Here is an 18,989-nt window from a genome sequence, read left to right as displayed (position 1 = left end):
TTTTCAATGGTGCCATGGGATTGCACTGTGTATATATATCTTCCTATTAGATACTTATTAATCTTTTTATTAGATATTTAGATTGCCTCAAACTTTTCACTATTACAGACATTCATAGATGTTCTTAACAATAGTGATGTTGCTTCATAAGATCAGTAAATTTGCCCTAATTCCTACTAAGAAAGCTCAATGCCAAAAATTTTAAATCAGGCTTGTGAATTCACTTGTTTGTCTTTCCTTTGGATATAGAGGATACGGTCAAGCTCAGGATAACCAATGAACAATGAATGATTTTAAGGGTTTTCAGGTCATTGACATAAAAATGAGGCCCCAGTTTTGTGGCTAAGCACATTAAGGAAGTCTCCATATTAAAGAAAGTGGTTTGGTGATGGCTTCTTCAGTACTCTAAAAAAATATATATTTAAGACTTAATGGTACAGGTGAAAGATGATACAGTCTCTATGGAGGACTACTTAACATCTTCTGCTGAGATGAATATTTTATATTTATCCTTCTAGATCTACTATCCCCCTATCTCTGTGTCCCAGGAGGCTGACATAAATGGACCACATCAGTGGACTCCCTTGTCATCTGGTTTCTGGTAGGAAGCCAATGGGAAGTGCTAGCAGGATACTGAAGGATATGAGGAGAACAAAATTAGGTGTTTATTCTAGCAGCTATCTATTACTTGGGTTGCCATACATTGGCTAAATCCCAATACAGAGGGTCACAAGTCCTGTCAGGTGATCTTCTCCATATAGCTAATAATGTGTTTCCCCAAAAATAAGACCTAGCCATACAATCAGCTCTAATGCATCTTTCGGAGCAAAAATTAATATAAGACTGTCTTATTTTACTATAAGACCCGGTCTTATTTTAAAGTCTATATTACTATAGTCTTTATTATACTTACTATATTACTAAATATATTTAGTAATATAAAGTTTTAGTATATATATTTAGTAATATAAAGACTATTACTATAGATTTTATTATACTATGGTATAATTAGATAAAGGCTTAATAAAGACTTTTACGATAGTCTTTATTATACTTACTATATTACTATATTACTAAAGTCTTATATTACTATAAGACTATAGTAATTATAGTCTATAAAATATAAGACCGGGTCTTATGTTAATTTCTGCTCCAAAATATGCATTAGAGCTGATTGTCCTGCTAGGTCTTATTATTTTCGGGGAAGCACGGTATCTTTGGGTTCTAGTCATGGTTTCATCTCCTTGTCCTTTTAGACGTAAGAATGGAAATGGCTCACCACTGTTGCTAATTTTGAGTGTCTGCATCACTTTTTGTTGGTTTTTCTAAAATCTTCCTATGTCTTTGTAAGCAGGCTATTACCTGTTGGCTACATTTCTAGAAATTTATCCTACATGTGTATAAAATAACATGTTATAAAATTATTCATTCCAAACATTATATTTCTAATAGTGAAATATACAGTCCATGAACAGCAGACTGTAAAATAATGGTATAATTACACATTGGAATATTATGCAGCTGTAAAAACTTAGAACATTTGTTAGATACATCTATGGAATAATCTTCAATTTATTGTTTTTTTTTCCCCCACAAGCTTCAGTTATCCTTTTATTAATTTATTCCTTACATACTCAAACCCCCCAAAATATTTGTGTAGCCTCATTTATACTTCAGTGATCATAAAATACAAATGTTTGGTGCACCATACTGTTCTTCCCATCTTTGCTGTTACTGTTTTTAGCTTCACTGAAGTTTACTTGATATACAAAAATTATACATGTTTAATAAATAACTCTTGATCAGTTTGGACATATGTATTTACCTGTGATGTCATTATCACAACCAAGGTACTAAGCATATCCATCACTTCCAAAATTTTCCCTGTGTTCCTTTTTTGGTAGAAACACAAGATCTATCCTCTTAACAAATTTTAAAGTGTACAATACCATATTTGTAACTATATGTAACTATGTTGTACAGCACATCTCTAGAGTTCATTCATCTTATATTAACAGAAACTTTATAAAATTTGGAAAAAGCAAGCTATGAAAAAACAAATATAGTATGCTACCATGGGTGTAAGAGAAAACAAATAATGTATATGTGTATTTGCTTTTATATATATACACATATATATGTGTATATATGTGTATATATATCTCTGTATAGACACATACACATATATGAGAGAGTGTGTGTGTGAAAACGTGTGAGGGGTGAAGAGGAGAAATAGTGTGTCTTTGGAAAGGTACACAAGAAAATGATAACAGTGATTGCTTCTGGAGAGAACTGGGTAGTAGTAAACTTTTTTACTATTTTATTTCTTTGAATATTAAATCATATGACTGTACTGTCTATTGGAAAATGCATTACATTAATAATAAGTATTAACTGAGAGCCTTAAAGAAACAATGACTAAGAAATAGAGGAACTAGGAAAGGAGTCAATGGAAGATGATGGAAAGAGTCAACAAATTATTAAGTTACTAAAATGTTCTAAGCAGTGAAAGCCTTAGATAATTTAATTTCTTACCATGGTCCTTTTATGGAATTTTGCACTATTATAGTTTTTGTAGAAGTTACTTCCTGTTCAGGGTTGAATGCAGAAAACGAAATATGATAAAGGTTTGTTTTAAACATGACCATCTTTATTATTTAAAAGAGCTTCAGTTCGTTTAGGCTTCTCCTATATTTGTAGAGTTTACTTACATCACTAATAAAGGAGTATGAATGCACAATGACCTTAGTTTCTGTTGAAAGGTACAACTCTATTAAAGGAAATGGGACATGAGAAGACTTTTTAGGAAATTAGTTAAGAAGGGAAGAGAAGGCTGCTGGGGGAAATACTCAACTAAAGTTGTTTAAAATCACTCATTTTTATGATATTCAAAAATGGCAAAAATAGGCAAGGATTACTAGCTTTATTTTAAAGGTGTTTTTAATATTCTTGATATGGTTACCCCTGCTAAAAAAGTTCTGTAAAACACAAGAAGATTCACTCACCCTTCCTGGAACTGTGCTTGCGCCGATTCCTCTGCTACAAGAGTCTCATACTCTTCAGCAGCAAACCTGTCCCAGTCGGAGGGCTCAGGCACGTCATTCTCAACATCCTGAGGATTGGAAGGAAGGAATATAGCCACAGGAAACAAAAATAATCAAAGATTAAGAATTGGAGCTAGGTCATCACAAACATTATTTATCACTGAAAAAACCTATCTGAAAAATGTTTCGTTTCAACATGTTGAAAGAGGTGCTAAAATAACACTCCTGAAGTGATTTTCTGCTCTTCCAATCGTGAAATTACAACGAACTGTTCAGTAGCTGCAGTCTTTAACCTTTTAATCAGAGACCTTTCTCTAGTCCCTTCGCCTCTGGCACTTTGTCCAGCAGCTATCTGGAGTGACTTGTGGTTGCATGTCTGCCTGAAATGTACCATCCTTCCCTCTGGCAAATTTTTACTGCTTCGTTAAAAGCCAGTTCAGACACCAAGTCATCTGCTATATTCCTGAAAACAGCCCTTCTTCCTGAAATAATTTCCTTCGCTATACTGTATACGAGGTCTGACAATTAAGTTCGTGAACTTGCCACTGTGGACTTACCTTGGCAGCACTGTACAAACAGCTCGGTAAGGTTTCATAACCTGGGTATATCAGTGTCTCACAGCTGTGTTTGTGTCGATGTGTGGCGGGGTCTTGCTGAGTGGTGTTCATTATTGTTGTTGCATGTTTGTTTTTATGTGCCATCGTGAGAATGTCTGAGCTTGAACTAGAACAACGAATAAACATTCAATTTCTTGTTAAACTTAGCAAGAGTGGAAGTGAAATCAGGGACCTATTAGTTCAAGTTTATGGGGATAACGCCATGAAGAAAACAGCAGTGTACAAATGGATTAAATGTTTTCCTGAGGGGAGAGAATGTGTCACTTGATGAAGAGAGGTCAGGGCGGCTAGTAATGAGCAGAATTGATGAAAACATTGCAAAATTTCAGTGAATTATGAGTCAAAATCATCAGCCAACTGTGAGAAGCATAGCAGACCAAGTAAACATTGATAGAGAAACAGGAAAATCTTAACTGAAAATCTTGGCATGAGAAAGCTGTGTTCAAAAATGGTCCTGAAGGAGCTCACCAATGAACAAAAGCAAAGGAGAGTCGAAGTTTGCTAAGACCTTTTGGAAAGGCAAGACAATGTTTTGGGCCGTGTTATCACTGGTCAAGAAACATGGGTGTACCAATATGACCCTGAAACAAACCGTCAAAGTGCACAATGGAAGTCAGCCAATTCTCCACGACCAAAAAAGTTCCATCAGTCCAAATCAAGAGTCAAAACGATGCTGCTAACCTTTTTTGATATCAGAGGGATTATTCATTATGAATTTGTACCAACTGGACAAACAGTTAACCAAGTTTACTATTTAGAAGTGCTGAAAAGGCTGTGTAAAAAAGTTAGACGAAAAAGACCAGAACTTTTCGCCAACAATTCGTGGCTCTTGCATCACGACAATGCACCAGCTCACACGGCACTGCCTATGAGGGAGTTTTTAGCCAGTAAACAAATAACTATATTGGAACACCCTCCCTACTCACCTGATCTGGCCCCCAGTGACTTCTTTCTTTACCTGAAGATAAAGGAAATATTAAAAGGAAGACATTTTGATGACATTCAGGATATCAAGGGTAATACGATGACAGCTCTGATGGCCATTCCAGAAAGAGTTCCAAAAAAAAAGAGTACTTGGAAGGTGACCATAGTGATATTCAGCAATGAGTTAGGTAGTACTTTTTCTAGGATGAGTTCGCAAACTTAATTGTCAGACCTCGTATGCTTGGTTGCCACCGTTTGCTCTTCTGTCTTTTTCATCTCTATAACCCATTCTTTATATACTGAGTCTTTTTCATCTCTATGTAATCAGTGTCTCTTCAACATAGTGCCTGGAATTTATTGAGCACTTTCTAACTAATAATGTTCTTTGCATATCCGAACAAACATTGACAATTACCACCTCTTATAAAGAAAAGTAAAATTTAAAGGTATAAATTTAAAATAAAATTTGTAACACAAATAAAAGAAATGAGGGGGAAAAGGCCATACATTTTCTTTTCCTTCTACATTATGGGTAGCATCTTGGATTATATGTTCCAGCTAAAATGATGTTTTTCCATAATAAAAATGAGTTAGCACTACTCTAGAATGTAAAGTTACTTATGGCTACAAGAATACAAGTACCTAAAACTGATCATATAATTTGTTAATTACTATACTTAATCCATTGTAAGAATCCCAACCCCACCCTTTTAATATCTGAAATTGGCATGCGTCTTAGACTTAACAATTGGCATTGTTTTTTCTTGCTTAAAGATATATAAAATAATGGGACATCTTAAGTTCAATGAAATATAATAGTGACTTTAGGTTAGTGATAATGCCCCAAGATCAGGTGCAGAATATTTGTTTTTAAAAGGTGATCTTTGTGTTCTTACTACTATTTAGGTCAAACAGTTATGCAACATGTGGAAGAAAAAGACTGTAAAAGTTTCCTGTGGTTGTACTCCTGTGTGACTCAACTGAAACGGTCCTTTTCTATCAACATAACTTTTACTTTTTAAACAGGTAACCATAGAAGGTGAAGTGGTGATATTCTGCTTTTTGTTAGTGTGTTTGTTTTTGAAGATGGATAACATGTCTAGGGTTTCCTGAGGGTCCTCAGCTTTTGTCTGTAGGGAAAGATGCTCATCTCTATTCAGGTGTAAAATGACTTCCAACTGATAGTCATGCACAGCAATCATTAACACTTAAGAAAGTGTTAGATTATCTGAAGGTTGTTTTGGAGAGGTTCTAGTTTACATTATGATGGAGAAAGATATTTACCATGCCTCCCAGAAATGAATGGTGCAAATTAAATCAAGCCCAATATACTTTCTAATACAGATGTGCCTACTGATAAATTTCTTTAAAAGTTAGTACAATTTTTTTTTCAAAAACATGTTTTGTAACTAGCTTCTAATGTATATGTAAGTACACAGGCCATACAATTCACTCAATGATAAATCCTTTATTCTCTCTTTCCAGTATGTGATGAAATGTTTTAAATGTTCTCTCTTTAAATACTGAGATTCCTGCCGAAAAAGACCTTTTTTTTTAAAAATCTGTAGCACACAGCCCCTGATATTGCAGCCCTCAAATAGAAGTTAAAACTATACTGGTACCTTCTGGATTGCAAAGGGATCTCTCTGTTCATGGTCTAAGTATTTTTCCAGATTAAAGAAAGTGTCATAAAAGATGTGAGCCATTCTGCATCTCTTCAGATCTCGTAGAGTTATTTTGCCTACATGAAAACAAAGCTGGTGAATTCCAAGAGCTGTTTTGGCAAGTGAAAAAACTTCTACTGAAGTTGAAAAGTATACGTATATTTTATTATAAAAATCCCATTGCTTTTTTTGAGGTAAAATTCACATAACATAAAATCTCCCATTTTAAAGTGTACAATTCAGTGGCTTTGAGTACATTCACAATGTTGTGCAACCATTACCATTATCAATTTCCTTAATATTTTTTTTCACCCCGAAAGGAAACAATGTACCATCCCCATCTCCCTTTACCCATTACCCCAAAACCCAGCAATTACTAATTACTTTCTGTTTCTATGGAAAAATCCCATTTCTTAAACAGGATTTGCTATCAATTGTTAGTGCTACACTAACAGTGAAGGAGAAACTTAAATACTTCTGTATTTGGGAAGCCTATGTGGAAGACTGTGTAAAGTTAAACAACTTAGGACAATCAGGATTATGTGCCCCACTCTGTTATACAGGTAAATAGTGAAAATGGCCCTTTACTCAATCTTACCATCACTGGCTGGCTTCACCAGGTCAAGCATCTGGCACAGCAAATCATGGAATGGCAAAGGCTCAATGCCCATGGCTTCCATCCGTTCACATTGCTCCTCGTAGAAGTACTCCAGCTCGTACATGGAGAGTACGCCATCCCCATCCACATCCATGCAGCGGAACCAATACTCAATGCTAGGAAATAAGGACACTCATTAGCAATGGCCTGGTAAAGATCCTTTATTCACTCAGATTTACTAGTACCCATGTTTCTTTTTAAATAAAAGTTACATATATGTATATTTTAGACTTAGAAAGACATAGTTTTATAAAATTTGTAAGAAAAAAATGAGAGACCCATTCTTCCCTTTATTTTCCCTTCCCCAGAACCAACCACTGTCAACATCTGATTATTTTGGTTTTTATTTCCCTATTTTCAGATAAAATTATTGCTCCTTTCTTACATTCATTTTAAAAACCGTGCATTAATTTCACATTATGAAAGATGAGGTTTTAGTTCTTTTACCCCTCATTCCACTTTACCTACATGCCCTTCCTAACCTCCTAATATAAATACTCAACATTCAGAATTTATAGCTTCCTGGTTATCTTTTATTTGCTTAGTTTTCTGTGTATGTATTACTAATTCAACCCCAAAATCTCTGCCAGTTTTCTACATCCATAATCACTCCCATCAGGTATTGTATCAATTGGATTTTCTTGATGATGTCTTTCTTAGTTCCTTCTGACCTACTCTGATCTGGACTAGTTGTTCTCTAGGCCTGGTTAACAGTTTCATCCTAGGGATTCCTTTCACCTTTCTCATGTTTGTTGTATCTCACATTTCCATCGTTCTTGGTTTACTGCCTTGTTTAGTGTAATACATCCTTCAGTAGAATGGCAGTTAAATTCTTTGAGATCTTGGATAGTTGAAAATACCTTTTATCTACCCACTAACTTGGTTAGTAGTTTGGCTAGTTAATAGAATTACAGCTTGGTGGTGCCTGTCCTTCAGGATTTTAAAGGCAATGATCCATTGCCTTCTAGCTCTGTTATTGTTGAGAAGTATAAAGTCATGTTGATATCTGATCCTTTATAAACTGTTTATTTTTTATATTCTTTGAAGCCTATAGAGGTTTCTGAGTCCCTGGTGTTTTGAAATATCATTATGAAGTACTTGGTCTGGGTCTAATTCATCTATTTTGCTGGTCTTTCTAACAGCCTGCTCAATTTGGAAACTAGTATTCTTTAAGTTCTTGAAAATTTTCTTAAAAAGTGTTTTATTTCTTTCCTGCCTCTCTTTCCCCTTATTCATTCTGTTTTTCTGGAGCTCCTGTTATTCAAATGCGCATAGTCCAACATGGGAGCCACTAGCCACACTGCAGTAGCCATCAGCCACATGCTAGTACAATTGAAGGTATCTTAAGTGCAAATACACAACAGATTTTGAAGACAGGATGAAAGAGAAGAGTAAAACATCAGTATTTTTATACTGACCACATGTTGAAATAACATTTTAGATATAGTGGGTTAAATAAAATGTATATTTAAAATTAATTTTGTTTCTTTTTACTTTTTAAAATCTTCTAATTTTATTTAAATTTTTTCTTCTTTAATATTTTAAATAAAAATTGTATGCATTTAAGGTGTACAAAGAGATAATTTGATATAAATAGTGAAACGATTACTACAGTAAAGCTACTTAACATATCTCACAAAGTTACCATTTTTTTGAGGGGGAGGGGAATTAGAGGACCTGAAATATATTCTTTTAGCAAATTTCCAGTATTCAATACAGTATTAACTATAGTCATCATGCTGTACATCACACTTCTAGACTTATTCATCCTACATAACTGCAACTTTGTACCCTTTTACCAAAATCTCCATATTTCACCCCTCCCCCCCAGCCTCTGGTAACCACCACTGTATTCTGCTTCTATGAATGCGACATTTTTTAGATTCTGCATATAAGTGAGATCATGCAGTGTTTGTCTTTCTTTGCCTGGCTTATTTAGCATAATGTATTCCAGGTTTATCCATGTTGTTGCAAATGACAGGATTTCCTTATTTTTAAAGGCCTAATAATATTCCACTGTGTCTGTGCATATGCGCGCATTTTCTTTATTCATTTATCTACTGGGGACATTGAGGTTGATTCCATACCTTGCCTATTGTGAATAATGTAATCAACATGGGAGTGCAGATACCTCTTCAAGATACTGATTTCACAGTTCCAGTTTAAGGTGGCGAGGTAGGAATATCCGAAATTCACCCCCTTCCACAGACACACCAAATCAGCAGCTACATAAGTAGCAATTTCTTCATTAAAAAACCCTAAAAATTAACTGAGCAACTCCTACACATTGGGCAACAAGAAAAACCCACATCAAAGCGGGTAGGAGAGGCTAAAACATACTCTTGCCATAAATCCCACCCCTGATGCGGTGACCCACAATTGGGAGGAACTCAAAACTCGGCACTTCTCCCTGAGGAGTGAAGGATTTGAAACCCACATTGGGCACCCCAACTTTTAAGACCTATTATAAGAGACAACTCCTCAAAACATCTAGCTTTGAAAACTAACCAGGATTGCATCCATGAGACCAGTAAGAGTACAATGAAGTGAGAACCCGCTCTTTAGGGGCTCCCATTCTCGGACTTACCCGCAGCAGGGCCCAGTGCAGAAGCAGCCATTGGAGGCACTCAGACTTTCTGTGAAAGAGACTCATTTCCTTACCTTAAAGCGTCGGCCTAAGGGGCAGGCATCTAATTTAATACACATGTAGGGGTCTGCTGGGGTCGTCTCTGGGGATGGAGGCTAGCAGGTGCCATCTTTACACTCCCCTTTGCCTGACTCCGGCCAGTAGGTGCCATTTCGTGCTCTCCCTGTGCACACTCCAGAGCACCAGTATCTCCCAAAAGGGAGTTTTTACACACAGTTTTTATTTTAGTGCCCTGTTTTCCTGGGGTTTTTTTTTTGCAGCTGCCGCTCAGGGGACAGTGGGGCCCTGTGTTCCTGGGTCCCATGGGAGATAACAGTTGGAGAAAGCGCTTGACAGACTACCACTCCCAGGCCCTGCAGACAGCAGACTGAAATGCATTTCCAGTCATTATGTTCAAAAGGCCTATTTGCTTGTCCAGGACCTTGGGCCTGAAGTGCAGGCTTCTGGTTTGGCACATGTTTAGGAACCTACGGAGGTGCTCTCAGGGAATGGAGGCTGGTGGACACAGTCTTTGAACTACCCCTGCCATACTCTGGCTGGCTGGTCGCACCTAGAAAGGAGCTTATACTCTTGTCTCTTTCGATTTTTGCAGCTGCTGCTAGGGAAATCTCTAGAATGTCTAGCTGTCGTGGCTAGCGAAGCTGATGCTCACAGGTTTCACAAGTTTGTAACCAATGGAGAAAGAGTTTTGAAATGGCTGCCATCCCCAGGGCACAGTAAGAGGCAACAGAAATAGGAGCTCAGTCGTTCTGTGTGAAAGAAACCTGTCTTTTTTTTTTTTTAAATCATAGCTGCAGCCAGGGGGCCAGGCTTTTAATTAACACACATCTAAGGGCTGAGTGTAATCCTTTTCCAGAAAGCTCAGAGGGTGGGCACTATCTTTACCCTCTCTCTCTGCTGTGCTCCAGTGTCAGTATCTCCCAGAGAGGAGCTTTTATACACATCTGGTGGCCCGATTTTTACACCTGGAGCCAGGGTTCTTATGGCTGCTGCCGAGAGGACATCCATTGATCACCTGGCTCTGGTGGCCAGGGTGACTTCCATTCCTTGGTCCCACGAAACTATAACAATCAGAGAGACAGTTCTTGGCAGGCTGCACACCCAGAGCATACAGCAGACTGACACACATCCCTGGTCTTACTTGCTTATTTGCCTATTTGCTTGTGTTGGAGCTTTGGCCCGAGTGGCAGGCTTCATGATTGACACACACAGGGGCCTATGGAGGTGCTTTCAGGGAACACAGGCTGGTGGACACCATCTTTGCGCTCTCCCTCTGCCTCACTTCAGCTTGCTATCTCCCAGAAAGAAGCTTATACACTGGTCTGGTGCCTGGATTTTTGTGACTGCTATCCAGAGGACACCTCCAGATCACCTAGATCTTGCTGGAAGCCAGCGAGGCTTCTGCTGAAGTCCCACAGGACTGTATATATTTGTATAATTCAAATGCTGCCGCCTGAGAGTCTGCCTTTCGATCAGCCTGAATCTAGGTGCTGCGGTGCTCCCCTTTGTGACACTGACAGGTCCTGGCACACCCTCAACTACTTGGAGCCATTAAAAATAAAAAAGCCTGCCTGGACAATCATAAACATTTGAGAGACAACCAAGAGCTAAGTCAGGGTTGAACAATAAGGTTTATCTCCTACGTGAGGCCACTACTTCAAGAGTAGTAGAGGTGGCTATGGTATCTAACCCACAGAAACCAACATATAGAGTCAAGCAAAATGAAGAAGCAAAAGATTCTGTTCCAAACTAAAGAACAAATTAAACTTCAGAAATATGCCTTAATAAAACAGAGATAAGTGATTTACTTGATATAGTTCAAAATAATGTTCATTAAAAATGCTCACCGAATTTGACAGGAGAAAGAATGAAGACAGTGAGAACTTCAACGAAGAGATGGAGAATACAAATATAAGAAAGTACCAAATAGAAGTCAGAGCTGAAGAATATAACTCAACTGAAAAATAATTTATAGGGGTTCAATAGCAGACAAGATGAAGCAGAAGAAAGGATCATTCAACTTGAAGACACCCAATTAGAGTGGCAAAGAGAAAAATGAATGAAAAAAGTGAATAGCTTAAGGAACTTACGGGACAACATCAAGCAGACTAACATTCGCATTACCATGGTTCCAGAAGGAGAAGAGAGAAAGAGGCAGAAGACTTATTTGAAGAACTAATGGCTGAAAACTTCCCTAACATGAGGAAGGAGATAGACATCCATATCCAGGAAGCCCAGAGAGTTCCAAATAAGAGTAATCCAAAAGACCCATTCCAAGACACATTGTAATTAAAGTTAAAGACAAGAAGAGAAACTTAAAAGCAGCAAGAGAAAAACAACTTCTTATGTACAAGGGAACAGCCCCAAGACCAGCAGCAGAATATTCAGCAGAAACTTTGCCGGCCAAAAGAGAGTGGGAAAATATATTCAAAGTGCAACAAAAAGAAAACTTCCAATCAAGAATACTCTACTTGGCAAAGCTGTCAATCCAAATTGAAGGAGAGTTTTCCTGAAGCGAAGCTATAGGAGTTCATCACTACTAAACTGGCCTTATAAGAATGATAAAGGGACTTTCTTTAAGCTGAAAATAAATGGTGCTTATTAGTAACAAGAAAACATGAAGGTATAAATCTTGCTGCTAAAGGTAAATAGAGGGTGCAAAAAAAAAATGTATACACATTTTAAGAAAGGAAAAAATTATATTAAAATTGTAATACTCAATATATACCAATAACAAAAGACGACTACAAGTCATGTTTGACTTCTGCAATTACAAGAGGTCTCAAACTAGTTACTATCAGTGTAATTTAATACAATTTTTTTTCCTTTCTTAAAATGTGCATATATTTTTTTGGTGCCCTCTGTATATAGTATAGGTGGTAGATTAATCAGTTATAAAGCTAATATAAAGGTTCAAAGACAAAAGTAGTAAAAATAACTATAATTAAAATAATTAGTTAAGGGATACACAATAAAAAAGATATAAAATGTGACATCAAAACAGAAATCTGTGAAAGGGGGAGAGTAAAAACGTAGAGCATTAGAATGTGTTCAAACTTAAGTTCTTATGAACTGAGACTTTTTAATATGTTATATGTAAGCGTCACAGTAACCACAAACCATAGAGTACATACACAAAAGATAAAGGAACCTAAGCATACCAATAAAGAAAGTCATCAAACCACAAAGAGCATGAGAATAAAGGAACTAAAAAACAGCAAGGGACTAAAAACAGCAAGAAAACAATAAAATGGTAATAAGTACATATCTATCAATAATTATTTAAGTGCAAATAGACTAAATTCTCCAATCAAAAGTAACAGAGGGGCTGAATAAGAAAACAAGACCCGTCTATATGTAGACTACAAGAGACTCAGTTCAGATGTAAGGACGCACACAACTGAAAGTGAAGGCATGGAAAAGAATATTCCCTGCAAATGGAAGCCAAATAAGAGCTGGGGTAGCTATATTTATATCATATAAAACTTTAAAAGAAAGACTGTAATAAAAGACAGAGAAGGACATTACAGAATAATAAAGAGATCGATTCAACAAGAAGATATAACATTTGTAAATATTTATGCAACCAACACTTAGGAGCATCTAAATATATAAACTAAATATTACCCGACCCAAATGGAGACATAGACAGTATGACAATAATAGTAGGGGACTTTAATACCCCACATTCAGCAAATGGACAGATCACCCAGAGAGAAAATCAGTAAGGAAACATTGGCCTTAAATAACATGATAGACAAAATGGACTTAACAGATATGTACAGAACATTCTATCCAAAAGCAACAGAATACACATTCTTCTAAATGCACATGGAACTTTCTACATGACAGGTCATATATTAGGCCACAAAACAAGTCTCAATAAATTTAAAACTGAAATCATATCAAGCATCTTTTCTGGTCATAACTTCAAAACCAGAAAACAATTACAAGAAGAAAACCAAAAATTTCACAAATATGTGGAGATTAAACGACATGCTATGTAACAACCAATAGGTCAAAGAAGAAATCAAGAGACAGCAAAAAATATCTTGAAACACATAAAAATGGAAATTCAACAAAGCAAAACTATGGGATGCAGCACAAGCTGTTTTATGAAGGATCTTCAAAGCAATGAATAAATATGTCAAGAAAAAATCTCAAATAAACAACCTAATATCACAACTTAAGGTACTAAAAAGAAATGAAGCCCAAAGTTAGTAGAAAAATGGAAATAACACAGATCAGAGCAGAAATAAATGAAATAGAGACTAAAAAGACAATTAAAAAGATCAATGAAACTAAGAAGTGGTTCTTTTGTAACAGAAACAAAATTGACTAACCTTTAGGTAAAATCATCAAAAGAAAGAGAGGTCTCAAATAAATAAAATCAGAAATAGCAAAGAAAATGTTGTGACTGATACCACAGAAATACAAAGGATTACAAGAGACTACTATGAACAATGATACCACAACAAATTTGACAACCTAATAGAAATGGGTAAATTCCTAGAAACATATAACATACCAAGAATGAATCATGAAGAAACAGAAAAATCTGAATAGATGATTACTAGTAAGGAGACTGAACCAAAAACATCTCAACAAACAAAAGTCCAGGACCAGACAGCTTTCCTGGTAAAGTCCCTTGCGGGACTCAAGGAGTTGAACCGGCAACCTTGTGGTTGAGAGCCCACTGGCCCATGTGGGAATCGAACCGGCAGCCTTCGGAGTTAGGAGCATGGAGCTCTAACCGCCTCAGCCACCAGGCCGGCCCTTGCTAACCTTTTTTGATAGCAGAGGGATTATTCATTATGAATTTGTACCAGTTGGACAGTTAACCAAGTTTACTATTTGGAAGTCCTGAAAGAGCTGTGTGAAAAAGTTAGATGACCTGAACTTTTTGCCAACAATTCATTGCTTTTGCATCATGACAATGCACCAGCTCACACAGCACTGTCTGTGAGGGAGTTTTTAGCCAGTAAACAAATAACTCTATTGGAACACCCTCCCTACTCACCTGATCTGGCCCCCCGTGACTTCTTTCTTTACCTGAAGATAAAGGAAATATTGAAAGGAAGACATTTTGATGACATTCAGGACATCAAGGGTAATATGATGACAGCTCTGATGGCCATTCCAGAAAAAGTGTTCCAAAATTGCTCTGAAGGGTGAACTAGGCACTGGCGTTGGTACATAGCTTCCCAAGGGAGTACTTTGAAGGTGACCATAGTGATATTCAGCAATGAGGTATGAAGCATTTTTTCTAGGATGAGTTCGTGAACTTAATTGTCCTACCTCGCAATGTAAAAATCCTCAACAAAATATTACAGAACTGAATTCAACAATACAGTAAAAAGGTCATACACTACGATCAAGTGGGATTTAGTACAGCAATACAAGGATGGTTCAAAATCAATGTGATACACATTAACAAAATAAAGGATATAATAATGATTATCTAAGTAGATACAAAGTATTTGACAAAATTCAATATTCATTTATGATTAAAAAAAACTCTCAACAACATAGGTACAGAGGGAATGTACCGCAACATAATAAAGACCATATATGATAAAATCACAGCTAACATCACACTCAATGGTGATAAGGTGAAAGCTTTTCCTCTAAGATTCAGAACAAGACAAGGATATCTATATCTATTCTTTAATTCAGTACACTACTGGAAGTCCTAATGAGCAATTAGGGAAGAAAAAGAAATAAAAGCCACCAAAATTGGAAAGGAAGAAGTTAAATTATTAATTACAGATGACATGCTATTATATATAGAAAACCCTAAAGACTCCACCAAAAAACTGTCAGAACTAACAAATGAGCTCAGAAAAGTTGCAGGATTCAAAATCAATATACAAAAATCTGTTGCATTTCTATAACTAACAACTAGTAGAAAGAGAAATGAATAATCTCATTTACAATTGCACCAAAAAGAATAAAACACCTGGGAATGAATTTAGCTAAGGAGGTAAAAGATCTGTACTCTGAAAACTATAGAACAGTTATGGAAGAAAATGAAGATACACGTAGATGGGGAGATATTCCATGTTCATGGGCTGTTAGAATTAATATTGTTAGAATGTCCATACTACCCAAAGCAATCTATGGATTCAATGCAATCCCCATCAAAATTCCAAAGGCATTTTCCAAAGAAATAGAAAAAAAAATCCTAAAATTTGTGCAAACCACAAAAGAATGTGAAAAGCCAAAGCAAGAACAAAGCTGGAGGCTATCCAACTTCAAAATACACTACAAAGCTTAATAATCTAAACAGTATGGTATTGGCATAAAAACAGAAACATATCAACAGGACAGAATAGAGAGCCCAGAAATACACCCTGTCCTATATGGTCAATTGATTTATGACAAAGCAGCTAAGCATATACAATGGGGAAATGGATAGTCTCTTCAATAAATGGTGTTGGGAAAACTGGACAGCCACCTGCAAAGAATGAAGCTGGACCCGTATCTTACACCATATACAAACATTAACTCAAAATGGATTTAAGACTTGAATGTAAGACCTGAAACCATAAAACTCCTGGAAGAAAATAGGTGATAAGGTACTTGACATAGGTCTTTGGCGATGATTTTTCTAACCTGACACCAAAAGAAAAAGCAACAAAAGCAAATACTGAATTTACCATACAATTTTTATCCTTCATATTGTTAATGTGGTATATAGCATTTATTGATTTGCATGTGCTGAACCATTCTTGCATCCTAAGTATAAACTCCACTTGATCATGGTGTATGATCCTTTTAATGTGCCATTGAATTCAGTTTGCTAGCATTTTGTTGAAGATTTCTGTATCTATGTTCATCAAGCATACTGGCCTGTAATTTTCTTTTTTTGTAGTGTCCTTGTCTGGCTTTGGTATAAGCGTAATGCTGGCTATATAAAATAAATGTGGAAGTGTTCCCTCCTCTTTAATATTTTGGAAGAGTTTGAGAAGGACTGGAATTAATTCTTCTTTAACTGGTAGAATTCACCTGTGAAGCCATCAGGTCTTTGGCTCTTCTTTTGGGAAAACTTTTTGATTTCCCAATCAAAACCTTTGGGAAAGGTTTTTGCTTACTGATTCTATCTCCTTACTTGTTATTGGTCTGTTCAGATTTTTTATATTTCTTTACGATTCAGTCTTGGTAGATTATATTTTTCCAGAAATTAATCCATTCTTCTAGGTTATCCAATTTTTTTTGGCCTATAAATATTCATAGTAGTCTTGTAATCCTTTGTATTTTTTCACTTATAATTTTATTTGTGTCTTCTATTTTTTTCCTTAGTCTAGATAAAAGTCTGTCAATTTTATCTTTTAAAAAAAACCAACTCTTAATTTCACTGATATTTTCTATTATTTTTCTAGTCTCTATTTATTTCTCTTCCAAAATTGATCTTTTTGGATTGATCTCTATTATTCTATATCCTTCCTTCTGCTAACTTCAGGTTTAGTCTGTTCTTCTAGTTCCTTGAGGTTTAAAGTTAAGTTGTTTATTTGAGATTTTTTCTTAATGTAGGTATTTAATGCTAAAAACTTCCCTCGTAGAACTGTTTTTACTGCATCCCATAACTTTTGGGATTTTGTTTCCATTTTCACTGGTTTCAAGATACTTTTTGATTTTCATTTTGATTTCTCTGACTACTTGGTTGTTCAAAAGTGTTTTTACTTTATATATATTTATGAATTTTCCTCGTTATTGATTTCTAGTGTCATACCACTGTTGTTGGAAAAGATACTTGATATAATTCAATCTTCTTAACTTATTAAGACTTGTTTTGTGTCCAAACATATGATCTACCTGGAGATTTGTATATGCCTGTGTGCTTAAAAAAAAAGTATTATCCTGTTGCTGTTGTATGGAATGTTCTATATATATGTCTATTAGGTCCATTTGATGTTTAGTGCTGTTCACATCCACTGTTTCCTTATTGATTTTCTATGTAGATGATCTATCCATTGTTGCAAGTGGGTTATTGAAGTTTCCTACTATTACTGTATTGCTGTCAATTTCCCCCACCAGGTCTGTTAATATGCACTTTATATATTTAGGTGCTCAATTATTGGGTATATGTTATTACAATTGTTATATGCTCTTGAAGAATTTACCTCTTTATTATTATACAATGACTTTGTTTCTGATGGCAGTTTTTGATTAAAGTCTATTTTGTCTGATATAAGTGATGCCACCTCGACTCTCTTTTGGATTGCCATTTGCATGGACTATCTTTTTCAATCCCTTCACTGTTAGCCTATGTGTGTCCTTAAAGCTAAAATAAGTCTCTTGTAGGAATCTTGTTTGTAATAATTTAGCCACTCTGTCTTTTGATTGGTGACTTTGATCCATTAGTATTCTAAGTAATTATTTATAGGTAAGGAGTTAAATATTACCATTTTGTTCATTGGTCTTTGACTGTTTTGTAGTTCTGTTATTCCTTTCTTGCTGTCTTCTTCTGTCATATAATATTTTGGAGTTGAATACTTTGATTCTTTCTATTTGTTGTGTGTGTACTACAGGTTTTGTGTTTGTGGTTACCATAAGGCTTACTTAAAACATCTTATAGTTATAACAGTCTAATTCAAGTTTATAACAATTTAACTTTAATGGCATACAAAAACTCCATGCTTTAACTTCTTTTCCCTCACATTTTGTTATTGGTATCACAATTAACCTCTCTTATATTTTGTGAATCCAGTATCAAATTATTGTAGTTATAGTTTTTTAATACTCTTGTCTTTTAACTTTTATACCAGAATTAAAAGTGATTTATACACCACCATTATAGTATTAGAATATTCTAAATTTGACTATATTCTTACCTTTACAGTGACTTTTACACTTTACGTTTTCATGTTAGTTGGCATGAACGTTTTCTTTCAATTTGAAAAACTCTCTTTAGCATTTCAGGTCTAATGGTGATCAACTCCCACAGATTTTGTTTGTCTGGGAGTCTTTATCCCTCTACTTCTGAAAGACAGTCTTGTAAGGTAGAGTATTCTTGGTTGGCAGTTTTTTTTCTTTCACCACTTTCAATATATCATTCCGCTCTTTCTAAGTCTGTGAGGTATCTGCTAAGAAATTCACTACTAGTCTTATAGGGGTTCCCTTTGTATGTTATTAGTTGGTTTTCTCTTGCTGCTTTCAAAAGACTATTGAGAATTTGATTATAATGTGTCTTAGTGAAGATCTCTTTATATTTTGTATATTTGGGCTTCATGGATCTAGATGTTCAATTCCTTCTCCCAATTAGGGAAGTTTTCTGTCATTATTTCTTTAAATAAACTTTATGCCCCTTTGTCTTTCTCTGCTCCTTTTGGGATGCCCATATGTGTATATTGTTTCTTTTGATGATATACCCGTAAAGTCCTGTAGGCTTCTTGCACTCTTTTTCACTTTTTTTCTTTTTTCTCTGGGTAATTT

The 18,989-nt window shown here is 35.6% G+C and overlaps 1 protein-coding gene across 6 annotated transcripts in view; it reads right to left on the bottom strand.

Moving 5' to 3' along the window:
* Positions 1–18,989, bottom strand: part of PPP2R3A (protein phosphatase 2 regulatory subunit B''alpha) — a 142,018-nt gene that overhangs the window by 18,882 nt on the left and 104,147 nt on the right. For all 6 annotated transcript variants that reach the window (XM_074312883.1, XM_074312882.1, XM_074312885.1 and 3 more), the window contains 3 exons: positions 6,848–7,023; positions 6,208–6,326; positions 3,006–3,112 (listed from right to left, as the gene is read on the bottom strand). In XM_074312883.1, the coding sequence (XP_074168984.1) occupies positions 3,006–3,112; positions 6,208–6,326; positions 6,848–7,023 (402 nt within the window). The remainder of the gene's footprint in view (positions 1–3,005; positions 3,113–6,207; positions 6,327–6,847; positions 7,024–18,989) is intronic.

Source organism: Rhinolophus sinicus, linkage group LG10, assembly GCF_036562045.2.
Source record: "Rhinolophus sinicus isolate RSC01 linkage group LG10, ASM3656204v1, whole genome shotgun sequence".
Lineage (NCBI taxonomy): Eukaryota > Metazoa > Chordata > Mammalia > Chiroptera > Rhinolophidae > Rhinolophus > Rhinolophus sinicus.
Note: the sequence above shows the minus strand (reverse complement) of the source record. Positions and strands in the feature narration are given on the sequence as shown.